The sequence below is a fragment of the Sphaeramia orbicularis genome, chromosome 9 (genome assembly GCF_902148855.1).
Source record: "Sphaeramia orbicularis chromosome 9, fSphaOr1.1, whole genome shotgun sequence".
NCBI classification, from domain to species: Eukaryota; Metazoa; Chordata; class Actinopteri; order Kurtiformes; family Apogonidae; genus Sphaeramia; species Sphaeramia orbicularis.
This window is the reverse complement of record NC_043965.1, coordinates 33,500,387-33,520,372: the sequence shown is the minus strand read 5'-3', so window position 1 is coordinate 33,520,372 and position 19,986 is coordinate 33,500,387. Positions and strand designations below refer to the sequence as shown.

General features: G+C 42.2%; 1 protein-coding gene across 1 annotated transcript in view; it reads left to right on the top strand.

Moving 5' to 3' along the window:
• The first annotated feature begins 757 nt into the window (after nt 1–757).
• The window catches only part of hmcn2 (hemicentin 2), a 49,280-nt gene continuing 30,051 nt past the window's right edge, over nt 758–19,986 (top strand). Inside the window, exons 1-24 of the mRNA XM_030144488.1 lie at nt 758–1,021; nt 2,528–2,598; nt 2,810–2,968; nt 3,366–3,488; nt 7,633–7,804; nt 7,923–8,029; nt 8,116–8,236; nt 8,315–8,578; nt 8,690–8,834; nt 9,255–9,376; nt 9,621–9,893; nt 10,323–10,464; nt 10,777–10,904; nt 11,568–11,681; nt 11,773–11,931; nt 12,028–12,222; nt 13,174–13,269; nt 13,408–13,535; nt 13,629–13,773; nt 14,755–14,867; nt 16,202–16,361; nt 16,518–16,677; nt 19,197–19,324; nt 19,499–19,750. Coding sequence (XP_030000348.1) covers nt 763–1,021; nt 2,528–2,598; nt 2,810–2,968; nt 3,366–3,488; nt 7,633–7,804; nt 7,923–8,029; nt 8,116–8,236; nt 8,315–8,578; nt 8,690–8,834; nt 9,255–9,376; nt 9,621–9,893; nt 10,323–10,464; nt 10,777–10,904; nt 11,568–11,681; nt 11,773–11,931; nt 12,028–12,222; nt 13,174–13,269; nt 13,408–13,535; nt 13,629–13,773; nt 14,755–14,867; nt 16,202–16,361; nt 16,518–16,677; nt 19,197–19,324; nt 19,499–19,750 — 3,736 coding nt within the window. The 5' untranslated portion in view covers nt 758–762. The remainder of the gene's footprint in view (nt 1,022–2,527; nt 2,599–2,809; nt 2,969–3,365; nt 3,489–7,632; nt 7,805–7,922; nt 8,030–8,115; nt 8,237–8,314; nt 8,579–8,689; nt 8,835–9,254; nt 9,377–9,620; nt 9,894–10,322; nt 10,465–10,776; nt 10,905–11,567; nt 11,682–11,772; nt 11,932–12,027; nt 12,223–13,173; nt 13,270–13,407; nt 13,536–13,628; nt 13,774–14,754; nt 14,868–16,201; nt 16,362–16,517; nt 16,678–19,196; nt 19,325–19,498; nt 19,751–19,986) is intronic.

Sequence of the window (19,986 nt, the reverse complement as noted above, 5' to 3'; positions counted from 1 at the left end):
CATCAGCAGCCTCTGGGTGATGATTAGTGATCAAAAACTGGGATACATTTGAGCCACAGCAACAACGAAATTGAAAAAGATTGACATTTGTATGGCACGTCAAGCTTTTCCGCCCATTCATATGCCAAGGGGATGTTTCTCAGGGTAGGCTGTGTAAAATTAGATTGGTGTCAGCTGAATATAAACTATAGCTATTTATAAAAACGAGGCTGTTACTGAGACAATGTTCTCGTCATGTCCAAAATACAGACTCCAGTCGTTACGTGCGTAAAGCTGTTAAAAGCCGCGTCTCAAGGGGCCCCACCACGACTACGGAGAAAATTGAATTGGAGGGGAATGTTGGATAGGGTTAAAGTCTGGAAGTCACAGTGGGGTCGAGTTACACACTCACACGCACAAAAAAAAAAAAAAAAAATCAGGTTGTGTCTCGGGAACCTTTTAATACCCATCTCCGCCCCCGTTTGAAGCGTCAGAGCACCAGCTCTCCAGGGGCTCTCCAACACACAGCCAGTCCACACGCTTCAGTCCTTCCAAACTTTACGCACGGATGTATTCCTGTGGAACTATTTCACACTGGATTTTGATGTGCATTATTTTGTTTTTCTCCTCTAACGATTGGAGACAGTCCTAAAACTGTTTGATTTCCATCTGATTTCTAAACTTTTCAAAAACTTTTTTCTGAAACTTTTTTTTTTTTTTTTTTTTTTTTACTGTTTTACAGATTTGCTTCATTCCAGCAGACAGATGCAGTAAAACTAAAACATGTCTGCTGTTTTATTAAAGTGCCTAGTTTTGGCGCTCTGTATCAGTGCGCACAGGCTCTTGGCTGAACCCCGGTTGGAAGGGGATGATGGATCCGGTGACAGCGCCTCGACCCTGGCGTTTGTGTTCGATGTAACCGGCTCCATGTACGACGATCTGAAACAGGTGATAGAGGGCGCCTCACGGATCCTGGAGAAGACCCTCAGTCGGAGGACCAGACCCATCAAAAATTTTGTCCTGGTCCCGTTCCATGACCCAGGTACCTTTTTCAGTAAAATCACTGCACAACCTCACTTCATTTTTAATTTCTAAACTTTTATTTGTCAGTGAATGCAGATGCAAACACCATATACTATTCAACCTCCTATAAGAAATATCACAAACCAATGTCAGCATCTGATAGGAAAGTTTTCTCTATAGTTGTCAAGTTCACTGTTTTATCTGACAAAATCACAAAAAAAGCAAACTGTACCATATCTTCTAACCTGTAGCACAAGCTGAAGCCATGGTTGTTATAATGGAGTAGAACAAGAACCCAAGTGATCAAAGACCACTCATATAAGCTTTCAGAGAGGAAAGTGTGTGGGACAGGTAAGGTATCTGTCCTATATGGGAAAGCTGGAGCTTGAAAATAAGAGTGCTCTAATGGGGGGAGGGTGTTTGAGCACTGATGAGAAGCATATGCTGTCTGCTTGTGTGTAATTACCCCAATCACCCCCCACCCCCCCACTCACCCCATCCCCACCCCACTCCTCCCTCTCCTCTATCCCAAGCCCCCGGAAAACCCTCTACAGTCCTCCGTTTAGCCAACCAAGGGGGGTGGGGGGGTGGGTTGAACTAACACCACACATTTTGTCTGTGTTTAATGTGCCCTGCCCTTGGGGACCTTGTAAACTTCCAAGATTGCAAAGAAGCTGTGGTGGCTGACGAAGAGGCGTGACAGTGCTGTCAATGTTTAACAGGCACTCATGAGCAGGAGAGAACAACTTGAAAGCCTCTGCTGTTGGAAGATAAATTAAGAATGAGTTAGAAATGTCAGTGACTCTGCAAACATCTGCAAGCTCTGTATCATTAGTCTGGAGAAGATACTTAAAAATGGTATTTGACAGTCGAAACGGCAAGCACAGACACAAATCTGGAGGATACACCCCACTCGATGAGGGTCTATAAAGAAAAATTATAAAGAAAAAGCTTGTGTTTATAGCCAGCAGTGTTCTGTAGCAAAAACAATGTGTTGAGTTTGGTAAATGTTTATTGTTTCATCGATTGGCCCCAGAAGGCGTTCAAGTGGGTGACCGTCTCCTATATCCATCACGCCAGGGTCTGCTGCTGCTGGAGACAGGAGGATATCAACAGCTGCACAAAATTAGTATTCTGTGATTTATGTAAAACAAAACTTGAACAATGCAGAGTTTTTTTGCATGATAACTTCTCTGGGGTTCTTCAGACTACTGTGATTGATATTCATGTCTTACACAAATGCTACAGGGCATCACAGGGGCCCAAACAGATTAGACAGAGACTTGTTAAGAATTTTGGTGCTCTACGCTCTCGATTTTCCACCCTGTGCATATGCTGAAGGAACAACAAAATCCTTTGTTCTGATTTGTTTTGTTCAGGAGAAAGAAAAAGCCAGACCTAAGCCCAGCTCATTTGGTTTGGATTAATGTTCCAAGGCACCAGATCCTATAAAAAAAAAAAAAAAACTCTTTAAACCAACTTGAGTGGATTTTGTTCATTTAAAACACTCTCTTTTAAAATGCAGATATCGGTCCTGTGTCCATCACTACTGACCCCAAAAAGTTCCAGCAGGATCTACAGGAACTGTTTGTCCAGGTGGGAGTTATAACACATATTGTATTTATCTTTCTATACAGGAGTAGAGCCATTATATTCAACACCAATAAACTATATGACTAGGAGCTTTAGAAAATGAGTTTTGTGTTTTCAGTACTTCCCACATGCGAATAGTTTGATTGACCAGATATATGTGTATGTAGAACGAGCTAAGAGCAACATTTGATCATTTGTGACTGTGTCAATGAAGGGTGGTGGTGACTGCCCTGAGATGAGTGTAGGAGCCATAAAGAAAGCTCTGGAGGTTTCCCTGCCTGGATCCTTCATTTATGTCTTTACTGATGCCAGAGCCAAGGACTACCGCCTCAAAAGAGATGTCCTGCAGCTGGTACAGCTCCGTCAATCACAGGTAAAGTATTATAGCATACAGACCGCAACTAATCTCTGGCTTTTAGAAAAACCAGTTTGCATTTATAAAAAAAAATCCTTCTGAATAGATAAAATGGACGTGCCACTGGTCTTTTTCTAATAGTTTCTTTGCATTTATCCATTGTATGCATCTAACAATGGCAGTGAATACAATGGCCTGCTGTGAGAGATTCCAGTGAAGTTCCCCAAAGCTGAGTTTGTGCTGACTTTAAGTTTTTTTGCTTTTTTTTTTTTTTTTAAGTCACTTTTTCTCAGTCCCTACGTGAAGCATGACAATAAGCATTAGTGTCACTTTGGAGCTGAATGAAAGTGGGTCTGGAGATGGCAAACACTGCATGCCACTAATCCTCTTAACTCTCCTGCCCCTTCATTCTCAGGTGGTGTTCGTGTTGACAGGGGACTGTGGGGACCGCTCTCAGCCCGGCTACAGGGTGTATGAGGAGATTGCCGCCACTTCCTCTGGACAAATCTTTCATTTGGACAAGCAGCAGGTCAATGAGGTGGGTATATGTGATCATTGCAATCACTGCTGGGTAATAACACTAGAACCACCAAACTGGTCAAAGTTACCTGCCGCTGCTTTTCAATTGTGCATTACTCTTTTTTACTAAAATGTTGAAACTCCAGTGTTGTTGTTTTTTTTTAAATTTTTCCTAAAACTGTGATGTGTTTCATCTCCTATATCATTAAATAAATCCAGATTGAAAATACAGGCTTTTACACATATAACAGCCACCAGATGACATGTAATCTTATAGAAAAGCATTGATTTTAACACCATTTATGTTGAAACATTTTAAATTGTTAGGCAGCAGCATTTGTTTGTGTGATCTAACAGATATATCAGGTCATTTCTAACAATAGAAAAGAGACAGATATTTATGCGCCGAACAGGTATTTTCTTCTAATACCCATTTTCAATTTTTGTGCTGATATCCACGCAAAGTGATTAGTGCTCTTAAAGATATTTTAATCTTGAATCCACACAACCAAACCAAAGGGATGACTAAACAAACTCATGTTATGACATGAGGCATTCCTTAGTGAAGACATGGACATTTTTGTGTACTAGAAATGGTGTATGGGTAAATTTAACCCGCTTGGCCATTTAAGCTTTTTTAGCAACTTTCAGTGGTTCTAGTGTTAAATCCATACTAGCATGAGTAATGAATGAACTTAGAATGAAAAGGATAATTATTTATTTTATTCATGCTAATATTTCATAGTAATGAAAAACAGCAGGGACAGGAAGTCAATAACCTGTATGTGAGTCTTTGATGTAATTATGGAGATTTCTTATACTTTAATCAAATGTTTCCAGAGCTTATATTAAACTTCCTGGTCATATGATACAGATGAGCCACTCTTTTATATCGGAAGCAGCATGTAACAGAAGCCCTGTCTAGCAGCCAAAGACAGCGGGGCTTACTTCCCAGGCAGACGTAAAAGAAGCCAGAGTTTCCTCTGGAAGAGACACTGGTATCCTGCATGTCAACACAGGAGACGGCTGGGTAGTGCTGAGCTGGAGCCAACAGCTCTGTACACTGGTGGCCCACTGAACCTCTGAACTTAGATGTGTTTGTGTGTGTGTATGGGTCTGTTTCCTGTCAAGTCATGCTTGCATGTAGCTAAACATACAATGCCTGTGTGGGGCAGCACGGTTCATTATCACTCCATAATCCTGGCAGCTGTTTAAGGAGTGCTTGAATGTCATTTTTGTGATACACTGGTAAGGGAATAAAAGACCCAACTCACACCTCAACCCAACATGCCTTTGTGTTACATGAGCCTACATTTTTTTTTGACATGTTCTTAGTGTACTGTTACATACGGAATAAACATGTGCATACTTAAGAACACATTTTTCTTGGATCCACTCTGAATCACTTCGTCATTTTTAGACTCTGTGATTATAGCTCACGGGTGGCATACTTTTACCAAATTCATGCAAATCCTTTAATCCTTAAAACCTCTGAAGTACTACAAATCTAACCAAAATATTCCCTCTTAATAGCAGTTTAATAAAGTGCAGCCAAATCAAATATACAAAGTCTTTTTGTGGTCTCCAGGGTGAGAGAGGAGAGAAAACAGACTGCTTATTTTATTCTCTAATCCCAGGATATGATCTGTCATGGCTTCCCCTCTTTCCAACAGCTGCCCAGTGTAGTTGGCTCCAAAGCCTCACACAACAACTCATTGTCAGCTCTGTGTATCGCACTCCTTACCCTCTTTATATTTGACTGGTTGTGATCAACAAGAGAATCTGTTAACAAAAGTGTTAACAAGAAAATTCCACCACTGTAGTGTCACATTTGGACCAAGATCTGTGCTTCACATGGTAATGATACCACCATCAGTCATCAACAGGCTGAAAGGCTAATTGAAAATGTTGATGCTTTGGCTTCCAGGTTACGCAAGATGTGATGTCAGCTTTTAGACCAAAACAGGGTTTTAAAGACCCATGTAATGAACATGCTGATCTGCAGTTAAAGCTGTTATTCTGTGTGTTTCTGCACAGCATGTTGCACAGAGAGTCCGCTTAAGAGTCTTGAAGAGTCATTTAAAAAACTGACCTTATGGTTTCCTCATCAGATGAAAACAGAAGTGAATTAAGGGGGATGGTAATGGTTGTCAGACTCCAAATGTAACCCAGGTAACCTTTATCTTAAGTTGTTTTTCTGAGTTCCTGAGTCCTTTCCAGACCTAAACAAAAGCCACTATATGTGGTGTAGCTGCTTCTCTCAGCTATGGGCTGTCTCCACTAGTAACAGGGAAAGGCTTAGCAGGTGTGTTGAAAATCCCGCTGAGAGAGAGATGGGGGTCCATCTGGGACTGATTTAGTCTACTAACCTTGATTTGTTGTGAACATCTTTGCGCAAATGTCCGTTGTTGTGGTGTTTAAACCAGGGCAAGGGTTGAGCTGACCCCTGCCCACTGGGAGGTCTGAAGTCAAGCTATTCTGCTTCACCACAGAACCGTCATAAATTTATCATGCTGCTCAGCGCCACTAAAAGGATGGGCATCTGATGTACCTGGATGAGTGAGAGGAATACAGCATCAGCCCAGCCTTAACTAACCCTTCTTCTTGGGTCCATCTGTCATGGTTCTATGAATAGCAAAAGGGGGTCCTTCCTGTAACAGCCCTGTAAGCCCGTTCAGCTGAGACACGCCGGATGAGATTTCACAGAACTTTAGATCCTCTGAATTCCCTGTGGCTAAGGCAGGGAGTGGCTGCAGAACTCAGTTTGCTCCTCGAGACCCAACATGGCCCCGACAGCAGTCAGCCCATCTCTGCGCTCCACTTCCTTCCATCTGAGTGCAGGGAAATGCCCACTCCTCTTTGCCCTCTTGCATAAGAAATAGACACTATCCTGGGGCAGATGTAGGTCACTTCTTAGCAGTTTCCTGCTCTGCTGGTGATGGCTGCACATGTGGCAGACATTACAGCTGTTTCCAGTTGTAAAACGGCGAGAGGAACCAGCTGCTGTCAGCACCCAGTGGACCTGATAGACAAAAAAAAAAAAAACCAGCAGAGGCCTGATTAAATTATCAAAGACTTTTCTTGTCTCAGTTTTTGCACATTTTTGTGATGTCTTAAATGTGTTGGCTGTTGGCTGCATCTCTAAGAATCCACTGGAGAAATGCTTCTAGTTTGTTTCATTACAGACACAGTAAAACTCTAATGCCTCTCCATATGAGGTCAATACAAATACTAGAAAACAGTTTCTCGTTAAGCATTTGGAAGACAGAAGACATTTGGTCCGCTGTGGCCACTGGAATTAGACTGTGAAATGTCTATGGGTTTCTCTGCTTCTGTTTTCATTTTAGAGAAAACAAAAGGGAAACTGTGTTCTTAGACAATACCATGATAATGATTATACTCTGAGGGTCAAACACCTGTCAAAGCTGATATTCTATATTGCCTGATGTTTCTCATGGGAGCCACTAAGGGAGAGTATAGGCTTAAGTGATGATTACTTTTGCCATTAAATATAATCAAACTGTCTACCATTATTTCAGACGGGGGTATTACTGTGCTCTAAGTGGTGGTATGAATCATTTAAGAAGTGTGGCTGCTGAAATCCAAATCTCTTACTGTCCGACCTCTTCAGGTTTGTTAAGTCTAACCAGTTTAACGGAGTGGAATAAACAGTTTAGGTGTATTTCTAAAACAAGGGCACATCCCTCAGTCCAATACTGCTTTCTATTCTTAGGAACACGCTGTATGATTCATGGAAGATGTAGAGAGACTGCAGCCTGACAGACTTCCACTGTGAGAGACACTCTTCTGGGAATACATGCTTGAGAGTGCAGAAAACTGTATGTTATCAGTTTGACAGTTGAGCTGTTTCACTTTTCCTTTGTTTAGGCAAACTCTCTCAGAGGAATACTTTGTCAATGAAAGAGTCGTCCAAAGACAAAGGGCAGCCTGATGCCTGGGCATCTAAAGGGTGATCTGTGTTTTAAGGGAAAGGTCAGAATCATATCCAACCTGCCCTCACCCTGTCTTTCTGTGTTGAGCAGGCATCCCTGACAGTTTGGATTTGATGGGTCTCAGCTTCACACATCAACAAATGTGTCTCTTCTAGCGTGAACTGTCTTGTCTTTTACTGTTCTGTAAAGTTGTTTTCTCCTCCTCTCTAGGTTTTAAAGTGGGTAGAGGAGACAGTTCAGGCCATGAAGGTCCACCTGCTTTCCTCCAACCATGACAGTGCCCAGGAAAACAAGTGGGAAGTGCCCTTTGACCCCAGCCTCAGAGAGGTCACAGTGTCACTCAGTGGACCAGCACCACAGATCGAGCTCAGCGATCCCTTTGGTACGCATCAGTTTTGTACTGCTTTAAATCTTTCCACGTTAAATTTACAGTTTTATCTGAACCTCCCAAACAAAGGAAGACATATTTTACAATAAAACCTTTTGATGTTGTTTTCAAGGTCGTGTGATTGGTGTGGAGCAGGGCCTTAAAGAGCTGTTGAACATTCCTAACTCTGCTCGTGTTGTCAACCTGAAATTTCCCAGACCTGGTGCCTGGAAGCTAAAGGTACAGCTATTAATAACCCATTAATGTGTTGCTCTTCTTACATCATGACAGCAGGGGTAATGAAAAGTATCTATTCCTTTGTAAAGGTGAGCTGTAGTGGACGTCATACCTTGAGAGTCACAGGAGTCAGCAATCTGGACTTCCGCGCCGGCTTTTCCAATGTAGCCGTTTCAGAGTTCAATCATACCAGGGAAAGGCCGATTAAAGGTATGAGACATATTTCTGTGGAGTCTGATCTGACTCATGCAGAGGATGACTTCATCAGTATCTGTCTTTTTCTCATAGGACTCCCAGCCCATGTTTTGCTGAAATGCACAGGCCTGAAACCCCCAGGTCAGCTGAGCCACGTGGAACTAGTGTCTGGCTCAGGACGCTCATTACGCACTATTCCCGTGCCTGTGCCCTCTGACCTTGGCCAACAAGGACTGTGGAGTCTCCCGGAGTTTCGCACCCCTTCCCAGAGCTTCTTCATTAAGGTGACTGGCAAAGATGAGGAGGGCTACCGTTTCCAGAGGCTGTCCAGTGTCTCCTACACCAACATCATTCCAGGCAAGCCAACTTCCCCCTAGTGACACAACTCGACAAAGTCAAACCTCAGTGTCTCTCACACCTCATCAATCTTCCTGCTGACCTCTGACCTATATTTCCTTCGTTATGTAGATCCCCCAGCTGTGAGTATGCCTAATGTGGTGAAAGGCTTCTACATGCAACCTACTGTGATTAGTTGCTCAGTGGAGAGTGACATCCCCTACAGGCTCAAATTCACCAGAAGTGGGATTACACTAGGAGAGGAAAAGTCCTTTCAGTAAGTCCTTTATTTGCTCAACAATGCCTGGCTTCAGATACTGTAGCATCGTGCACCAGTTACCTGCTGTAAAAAAGCTAATTAGGTCACTCACCACATTTGCAGTGAGCACGTCTGTAAAGAATTAGTGTTGGTTGAGTCTTGCATTTTATTGGCTCATCTGTCAGGAATCAGGTATACACAGTCAGTTTTGTGAACATTACATATCCTATTGTGTCATCTGAAAAAATCAACAACGTACCTATTCTTTCTTGGTGTCAATGCTCTGCTTTGAATTACACTGATGAAGTGAAGCTGACTTGTGGTGAAAACTATTCCGACTCTGTGTGCGCCTGAGACAATAAGTGAATGTGATGTAAATTAGGATCTTGTTGCTCTTGCCATGCTGCAGCCAACAAACCAAGTGTGTCTTTATACCAGGAATTCTGCCATAGCATCATGGGAGATTCCTCATGCTTCAGCTGATGATGAAGGCCTGTATGAATGCATAGCACAGAGCAGCGCAGGACAGGGACGTGCTTTGACGCAGCTGACTGTTAGAGGTATGTCATACAAACATACGACACACAGACGTCCTCAGTCATTTTTAAACAAATCCATCACGATCACAGCAATGCTTTGAAATAGGTTCCAGGCATTTTTTAAATCTTAGATTCATGGCTAAAACATTAACATGATGCAAAGCATGCCAGCACAAACATTTGTACTGAAAGTAAACTATTTCTGTACTGTTTGTTCACCACTGATAACACCAGTCTGATGTTTTGGTTGTTTCCATTGAGACAGAGCCTCCTCCGGTCCTGAGGCCAGCAGTGAATGTGACTTCTCCTGTGGGAGGCATGGCTGTGCTGTCCTGTCAGGTGGAAGGATCCATGCGCCACAACTTGACATGGCATCGCGCAGGTCGTACCATCCGTGCCCGTGCAGGGAGGGTGAAGCTGCTGTCGGACTCTTCATTGCAAATCAGTGCAGTGAAGCCACAGGATGCTGGGGAGTACCACTGTGTGGCCACCAACGCCCATGGAGACAGCAGGATCATGGTGTGGCTTCTAGTCCCAGGTACATTAAGATAAAACCCTATAGGTCATCTGCTTAACCACTTAACACAAAAGGGCCTCATAGCTCCTCTTAGGACCCCATCATCTGGTTTCCATTACTGGTTTAACCTCTTCAGAGTTGAATTGAGCCACTTCCTCGTAGGAAACTGTTTCTCATCACCCTGGATAGATGCACGTTGAAAGCTGTAGCTTCTATTGTTGCCATCTCCACAGATGTCCCTAGTGAATTTCAACAATATCCAACTGAATGTGAAAATGTCGTCGATACAGTCTCTCAGTTGTGATGTCAGACACGGAGTGAAGATATTTCACAGTCGCTCACGTCATTACTATTCAGCTCATGATAGGGAACTTGTAAATGGCAGCGTGCAGCTCTGACAAGGCCCTAAATCATGGTCGACCTTTTGCCTCTGTTTGACTTCAATTGCAGAGGCTCCTTCTGTAGTAGTTCTCCCCCAGAGCCAGGCGTTCTCCCATGGGGATGAGGTCCGCCTTGTCTGCTCAGCGTCTGGCTCTCCACCGCCCCAGCTCTTCTGGAACCATGGAAACATGTTCCTCACTAATCGGCCGAGGTAAGGGAACTTTCAGCCCACTCAACACCTCCGGCACAGAGGACTTAGAGAGTCATTGCATTCCACTTTAACTACATGGGTGATTGCCACATCTTGTTTGCATGACATTGGAGATTTACAATGACTGATGTAAAAGCTTTTTTTCCAAACCACAAGTACTTTGTACGTCTGTGTGAATGCATACTTAAAGAAAAATGTCTCTCATGATACCCCAGAATAGCACAGTGGATTAGGGATGAATTTCTGTTTTACATCTGCATATGTAATCACAAAGAGTCAACAAACATGATTTCTGCTGATTTTGTGATACAGGTTAAGTCTAAACCAAAATGGGGTCCTAGTCATTAGAGGGGCCCTTCCAGAGGATGCTGGAAACTATACATGTGTTGCAACCAATGAGGCTGGGACTGCCTCTCAGTCTGTGGCACTTACATATGCAGGTAAGACATTTTCCTGAAAGTAATCATATTGTTGTTGAATTTCTTATTATTTGCTTTGTTTTTTGGTCTGAATAAGGATTTCTGTTGGCATTCATGTGCAGAGATCAAATGAGGCGACGTGTCTTTTTTGATGTTGGTTTCTTATTGAGAATTTGATTAGAATATATTCTGTAAATGATATCGTCTGCGGGTTGTGCACCAGCTTAATACACAACACAAGTGAGTGTGGCCACATGCTGCTCTGTCTAACACAATAGCATATTTTTCTTCTTGTTTTGTAAGCACTGACAGTTGTAAGCCTGAAGTTTCAGTCATGGCTGTCAGTTAGTGGTTGACAGAAACCTCAACACTGATGGACTGTGGCAGCCTCTTCCTGGGGCATGCTTGTATTATACACACTTTTGTTTCTGAATGTCATTTTTAACAACATTGATCTGTCAAGCCTAGTAGGATAGATCATCTCATCCCTTAAGCTCAGCTGTCTAACTTGCAGAGGTATCTATCTCTGCTCTGTTGACACAAAATATAGCTTAGTGTTTACATTCAGTACAGTACATACAGTTTTTACACACTGCATATACTGTATGTACAGTGTGATGCTTGCACATCTTTACTATAACAAATCAATGAACTCTGTCTTTATCATCTTTTTTGTTCCTTCAGAGGCGCCTCGAATTACAGTAGCACAACAGAATATACTTGTATCTGTTGGTGGTGATGCTACACTGGAGTGTCGAGCCGTAGGTGTTCCCACTCCGGTTGTTCACTGGTTCAAAGGTACATTATGTCAAACATGGTAAGTAAATGTAAATGACTGAGAAGCTGTCTGTGTTGGAGATCAACAGGCCTAATTTGTGTGTATTTTCAGGAGAGCTGGAAGTGGGTTCTGCTCCTTTTGTTGAACAGGATGTACATCGTGGGACCCTGCACATTCGAGGAGTGCAGGAAATAGATGCAGGACAGTACAGCTGTGTGGCCAGCAGCTCTGCTGGATCCTCTTCTGGCACTGTCAATCTGGAGGTTGGAGGTGACAGCATCTGCAGAATTCAGTGTTGCTTCATAGCCAGTAGGTTTTTCACATTTACACAGGAAAGTTCAACTTGTACCTCTCTGTCTTCCACAGCGGGCCCATTGTTCTCTGAAGCACCCGTGGATACAACAGCCAATGTAGGGGAGAATATCACCCTTCCCTGTGTTGCCAGGGGTTTCCCACAACCAACAGTGACCTGGCGTAGACAGGATGGCAGACAGATTCTTCCAAGGACAGACAGCCACAGCAGAACAATGCAACTGGAGAATGGACATCTTCAAATCCAGAGTGAGTTGTGTTTGAAACACTACCACGGCACTGGGCTTTGGTCGGCACTACAGGCTAAAGTAGTTTCATAGTTGCCATGCACTGTGAGTGACATGACTGAGATTTTCTGAGTGATTATATATAGAAGACGTGTTGGCTTTCATTTCAGTTTCACTCAACATTTTTTTAGGGGAGGGCTGTCACAGGATATTGTTGCTGTTGTTTAGATTACAAGTTATTTAAAACATCAGCTTCTGAAAAAAGAAAAAAATAGCCTATTTTTTAATATGAAACTTTCTATGGCTTTTACATGAAACTGGCTTTCTTAAAAAAATAATCAATTACTCTCATGCTTGTCCACTGTTTGATCATTTCTCCCACGCTGTGAAATACCTCTGGAGGCCTAATGAGATCCTTTGTGCTCCTGAGACTAAATGTTTATAGTGGGCATAATATTACATTGAAGAAGACATATTTGCATAGACTGCTTCTGTCATTGTTTCCATTTGTGGTTGCTGCCTGACCTAATTCCTAATTAGCACAATCTGTTCCCAACTGTTTTTTTTACCTGTCACTGTTTTAGAGAATGACTCTATCTGTATTGTGTTACACACAGGGTCCTCCATCCTTTATTGTTGTAATGTCTTGTCATTAGTTATTCAAACAACAGCCTGACTATCTAAACAAAAGATCTGAATCATATGTTGATCTTCCAACATGTAATCTCAAGAGAATTTACTGAATAGGACACGTGTGTCAACAGGCTGGCAGCTGAGCCAAACCCTTTAATTCTGTTGTTTTCTATTTTTAACTCTTAATTACAGTGCTGTCAAACCAATAACACCACTTATTATTAGGTAGAGGAGTTTTTTTTACTAGATAATCTGCTTTCATTCTCAGTAAGTGTATAGATGTTTCCCAAATTAGCTGTAGAGTCTCTCTGGTAATGCTCCGACATGTAATGGACTACAGGTGTGTGGCTGGATGATGAGGGATTGTACACCTGTGAAGCCAAGAACCAATTTGGAACCATCAAAACTGAGGCCAGAGTCAGTGTCACTGGACTGGGTAAGCTTGAATAAGCTGTCTTATCATTTTACTTTACAGTATATATTTTTAGATAACAGCTGATTGTGGTCCTAAAATACTTTCACACTTTCCTGCTGTTGTTTCATATTTCTATCCTTATGCTTCCTTTTCCTGCAGAGCCCCCTCTGTTAGCCCAAGGGGCGCCAGTCATCACCACAGGCATTGGCCAGTCACTCAGTATCCCTTGTATGCTGTTAGATGGCATACCTCTTCCAGAGAGACACTGGTCCCACAATGGAAAACCTGTAAGACTGAATAACAATGAACTCCAACACACATCAGCAACATCTATCCTCCAGCCAGTCAGACTGACAGCAGTCATTTTTTTCTTGTCACAGGTTCAGCTGAATGGGAGGATGTTTGTAAGGAGTGATGGCAGTTTGTACATTGAAAGAACACTCCCAGAAGATACAGGGACATATGTCTGCACTGCAGTGAATGTAGCAGGGTCCATGAACATCACAGTCAGCTTGGAGATCCATGGTAAAAAGGGCATGTGTAGTCCATACTCCTTCATGTTATTTTTCCCATACTGAAGACAAGGGTGGGTTTAGACCAGGGGTACTGAACTCATTTTAGTTCAGGGGGCACATTCAATCCAATATGATCTCAAGTAAGCTGGACTAGTAAAATAATAACAGTGAAAAAATTAAAATGATATTATGAAAATGTTTACATGTACATGTAAGTGTCCTTAAAAATGTCAATAACATGAACAACCTGAAATGTCGAGATGTGCAATTTTAAGTATTGTTCCTTAGTTTATCATTTACACGCTTTCATTACAACTTACAGATATATACACCAAACATTTAGTAACATGCAGAATATTATTCAAATGTATTTCTCTTAAGACATTTAATGTTGTACATATTTGTTCAGGTTATTCAAATTTTTGACAGGATAGATTGTAAATGTAAACATTTTCATGTCATTTTACTTTTTTATCCTAAAACAGAGACAAATTTGGGGTTGTCATTATTTATAGGTTATTATGCTTATGTATGATTTTACTGTGGCCCATGAACTAACATGATCTTGACACCCTAGATTGTTCGATTGTAGATTGTTATAATTTTTGCATGTCACAAATTCATCCCACAGGCTGGATCGGACCTTTTGGCAGCCTGGTTTTGGCCCTCAGCCTTTTTGTTTGACACCTGTGGTTTAGACAGACCAATAATGTGCTGACTCACCGTGGAAAACAACAATATGTCATTGACTTGACCACCTGCTGTCATTATAGTGAGAGGCTTCCTTTTACTGTATGCTTTGATGAATGGGGCCATTTTGTCGATGGGTGCATAATGACAGACAGGCCAGATTACGGTTCATCATCAGTTTGTAATGAAGAAATGCCTTGAGCTTGGATACTGCTGGCTGGCTAAGGCCGGCGATAATAATGTGAGCCTGCTTTTTTCAGCCAGTAAGACAGCTGTGTTTTGTGACCTACTTCTTCCACAGCGCCCCCTGAGATCATCGCTGGTCCCTATCACTACATAGCCAATGAGGGTGTAGCCATCACTCTGTCATGCAAGACCAGTGGAGTTCCAAAGCCAACTGTTGTTTGGTCCAAGGTAGGCTGTCACACTCACAGCCATTTCCTAATTACTGTTTTGGATAAACCCTCAAATCTGTCCGCGGTAAATGGCCTAATTCTGACATTTACTTTTGGCAATCATTTTCTTTAAATTAATCATCAGAGAGACTTTGTAAATCAGTTTTATCATGGAAATTACATCTGAAATAAAAGCTAATATCAAATGATTGTCATATCATGATGAAAGGGCATAAAAATTTATCAGCAGGGCTATCACAGTGAGCCTAATACATGTTCTCTATCCAAAATTCAAATCTTATGTTCATCTTCATTAAATTAAATGATTATAATTTAATAACGCACATCCTTATACTAGTTTATCTCTAGTCATTCTTCTATTTTCTGCTTTGTAAGAAGAGGAACACTTTAAAAACACTATCAATAACAGTTTGCTTTGCAATCATGATTTGATTAACTGAACCAGGAAGGATGTTACCATGGCAACTTTGCTATATTACTGCCACACTGTGATAAATCATTCAGTTTTTCATTGTGCGTTAGGAATCTATTTAAAGTCAGTCTCACAGAACCTTCTAGTACACTTTAGGTAAAAATCTAAATACTGTATAAAAACAGTTATTACAGTTTTACAGTTAGATGCAACAAGGCCGGCTATACCAACACACCCTGAGTACACAACGTAAACCATATCTCTGCATGCATCTTGCATTTCTGCATTGTTGTCTGTGACAATTATTGCTGCAGTAGTTCAGGAAAATTATATTAAATAACCAGATCACTGCTTTCAGTTTTCCAAGGATGAATAGTGGAATTTTTGCCACAATTTGTCTCAATTTGACACTGTTCTTAGCACATAAACAGGTGTGATCCCAAAGGCTCATTTATTGAAAAGTATTAAGTGGACTTGGCCAGTCTGATAATTCAAATGTCACTTGACCTTGTCCATGAAAAAACAAACAAGGGAAAACCATGCTAGAACAAACCTTCCATACCATTATATAGTCAGCAGATGCAGCATTAGTCAAACTGGTCAACATGCTGTTGTTTCCTTCCTATGTTGTGAGCTGAGCCAGATTTTTGCCCCCGCCTTTCCCCCAAAAATGTTCTGAATAGTATTCTAGAGTAAAATACTTTTTTTTTCTCGCCAGAAGTGAATCTGTAAAACTAATTTTGTGTTCAAAGCAAGTGCATGTGCAGCGGTCTGCGTGTGTATTTCAGATAAAGTTAAAGGAGTCCTCTGTAATTATATTAGACATCAAAGGGTGGGCTGTAAACCTTAATCCAAGCTCAGTGTCCCAATGTTGTGTGGACGGCTTTTATCTAAAGTATACTCTGGTCTTATTCCTCTAGGGAAGGCAGGCTCTGCTCCGGGGCCGCACCTCTCTACAATCTGACCCAGATGGAGACCTCCACATCTCTAACCCCACAGCTGAGGATGCAGGCATCTACATCTGCACTGCCACCAGCTCTGTGGGATACGCCAGCCGTGAGATCCAACTCAGCGTCAACAGTAAGGCAGACAAATGTTTGACCACATCCACCCAAACACAGCAGTGTTTAATGTAACAGTGGCTGACCTCCGTTGACAGATAATATTTAGAGGTACAACTCCGGTCACACAAAGTCTCTACATAGTGTTCTTATTATTGGTTTCCCTGTTCCACAGCCATGCCTAAAATAATGGGTGTGAGTGGCCATGACAACATGGTGAAGATGGCTGCTGAGGTGGGGACATCAGTAGTTTTACCTTGTGAGGCTGAAGGGAGTCCCTCTCCACTTGTTACATGGAGCAGAAATGGGCATCCCATCCCCCCCGTCACATCAGGGTAAGAGAATGTCTTACCTCAAGTCACAGGAAATGATTCAGTAAAACCAGTTAAACACATTACATGGGAGAGATGTTCTTACCACACGTTAACAATCATCTAACATCTGGTTCAACTATGTTTAGTCTCTCAAGTGCCATCCAAAGCTGAAGCTAATGCTTGACGTTGGTTTATAGTGGTGTATTTTGCAGCAAAAGCAGCAGCAGTCCAGAGCTGTGTGCGGGCTTTACTTGTTGGCCAAACTGAGGAGGAACATCTGGTCCCACATGGTTCGCTGAATCCTGGCTTTCATGTGTGGTCACTCAGGGCGCAGACAGGCTGGCTGACTTGGGACACAGACTGCGTAGATGACAGACGTACACTCTCCGGGCCAGACACCACACTGAATGGTTTCGGGTAGATAGAAGAATAGCGGAGGGGGATGAATGCTGCGGTGGTGACTGACTCAGATACAGTATGACTGGTGTGGGGTCAGGAAGAAGGAAAACGTGGGGGTGGAGTGGGGGGTGCCAGGAAGAGGGGAGGAAAACTGACTGACTGAGGAAGAGATACAAGCTCTGTCTGCCTGATGTGCAGATTCCCTGGGGTGCTTCAACAGTAAAACAACATGCTGACTCTTTACTAGTCCTGTCTGATGAGAATAACACATCCCTGTGAACAACCCCCACATCAGCCTATACTATACATATGCAGGATCTGTGGAAACAGGCTCTGTAAAGAGAGATTCATTATCTACTCTGGGGGGGCAAAGAAAAATGACTAGTGGTGCTGATTGTTGGAATAAGGGAGCAGCTGATTTATTCTGTAGCCATGCATTTAGGCTACTAAAAGATAAGACAGACATGTTGTCCATGGGGTCAGTGGATTTGTCCAGTCTAGGCCTAATCCTGATGAGGCCAATGTACACAGGTGATTTGACACCGGTGTGGGGAGTGACCAGAGCTCGTGAGAGTCAGTTTGTGCCTTTTGTGTTTGATCTCGTGTCCTCACTCTGATACTACTGAAGTGCAGTGCTGCAGTCGGAGTGTAGATTGACCACTGCAGAGGCAGTCATTTGGTTCCAATGTTGCTGCCTCTCCCAAGGCTGTTTTGAGGAGGTGGGGGAGCAGCATTACACCATATGTGCAGCTGAAATAGAGAACTCTTTGTGCTTCGAGCTCATTTCCACTCATAAGATGCTGTTATTGTTATAATTCAGTTGCCTAGCAGACACACTTATCTCAGATAAATCACAGAGGTGTGTTTACATTTGTCCAAATGCAGCTGGGTAGTTTCTGGTGTAATTCGGGCTACCACATACTCCTTTAAAGCCAATGACCTACATTTAACTACTTCTAACCTAAATTTAACTGCTACTGTTGTTTTTGCTATTAAGCACATTTTTGGACTCGAGGTTTGCCGATTTGATTTCCATCTGTCCACTTGTTCATCATTGAAAAATAATTTACAAATTAATAACTGGAATGGACCAAACTCTGTTGTTCATACTGTTTTTCTCCAAAAGACGAACATATTGATCATGGAGTGTCACAGAACCTTTCATGTACTGTAACCCTCATACCAGCCTTGTTTTTCTAATAAGCTGTATATCCTTACTGCTCACTGATAAACAAACAGTACCTTAGCTGTCCACCACATTACTGTTCTCCACAAGGAAGCGAGGCATTGATTTTATTAAGGCTGTGACTTTTCCCACAACAGCACTGGTAGGTCAAACTCTGGCTACCCTTTAACACTGTAATTACCCAGGTCAGGACAGTTGGAATTGTGAAAGTAACAGCTCACTCAGGGGATTACTAGACTCTGGTAGAAGTCGGAACTCCACTCCTCTCACACTTGGATTAGATTTACACTTCAGTATTTCTATTAGCATTTAAAGAAAGTATCATATCCAAAAAACAAAAACCTAACCAGAACATACAATTTAGCAATAGACCAAATTCACTTCAAAATTCCCCCAAATGTACTTGGATTGTAAATTACACACTGTCAACATCACATATTGTATTGTGTGTTGTGTGTCTAATACCATAGACACTATTTATGTGTTATATGCACACATAGATGATGAATGAACACTTTATCCCCTCGCTCACCCCCAGCCATCCCCTTCCCCCACACACAGTAACTGCAATATCTGTGAACTGGACTTGCATTACTGCAGCACTCTTACCACACCTCACTCCTTCCATAATTCCAGCCCCTCCCCCCACCCATACTTTCACTTGAACTGCTGCACTGTTCCATTCATTGTCCTATGTTTGATGCTAGTTCATTGCACTTTGGAGTTGCATTTTAATTTTGCTTTTGTTTTTGTCTTGCCATGTCTGCCTTAAATCTCATTTTATACAATGACAATAAAGAAGTGAATTGAAATCATGATGGTCCAAAACAGATACAACCCACACACAGGAGAAAAAACACCAACACTTCTTCCAAAACAGGTTGTAGATCTTCAGTGACTCATAAGTGTTATGTTTTCTCCATCTCTGTACCTTTGACCCCTAAACACCCCTCAGGTTCACCGTTTTACCCTCCGGCTCCCTGAAGATCACTGATGTGCGTCTGATTGATAGTAAACTGTACACCTGCACAGCACAAAACCCAGCAGGCAACGTGTCCCTAAGCTACAATTTACACATTCAAGGTAACTGTGGGGCTTCATTCAGAAAACTTCTCAGAAACCTTAAAAATTGCCTTTTCAGAAGTTGTCATTCAATGCCAATGCATCACTAGTGCTGTTTAACTGTGTTCGACAAGCAAAATATAACGGTTTCACAAATATGGTGAGACATGTCTTAAAGATATTTGTTTTCCTCAGCTAAACCCAGGATTCAACCAGCACCTTCCTTCCTGAAAGCGCTGCTTGGGCAAACGGTGACTCTGCCCTGCGTGGTACAGGGAGAGCCCAGCCCTGAGGTCAGCTGGTTTCACAATGGACTTCCTGTTGGGGTCAAGAACACTACACCCCTGAGGATCCAACAGGTCAGGCTCACTGACCAGGGCACTTACCAATGTGTGGCCAAGAACAGCGCTGGAGAGGAAACCCAGGAGATCAAGCTAGAAATTCTTGGTGAATATCAGCAGTTTAGTTTCCCCTTGTGTAATCCGAATAAACTCACATTTGTATAATTAATACTGCAATTTATGTGCAATTATGTGAACCATGCTATTATTTGAACTTCTATTTTAATAATGATTTCTCAGCAGTTTTTGGTTTTAACATTTGACAGTGGCCCAGTTTTAGGGTTGTCCAAATTTTGCAATAGAAGAGAAGAAGCTTTTCAGTAAAACTTAATTAGCTGTTGG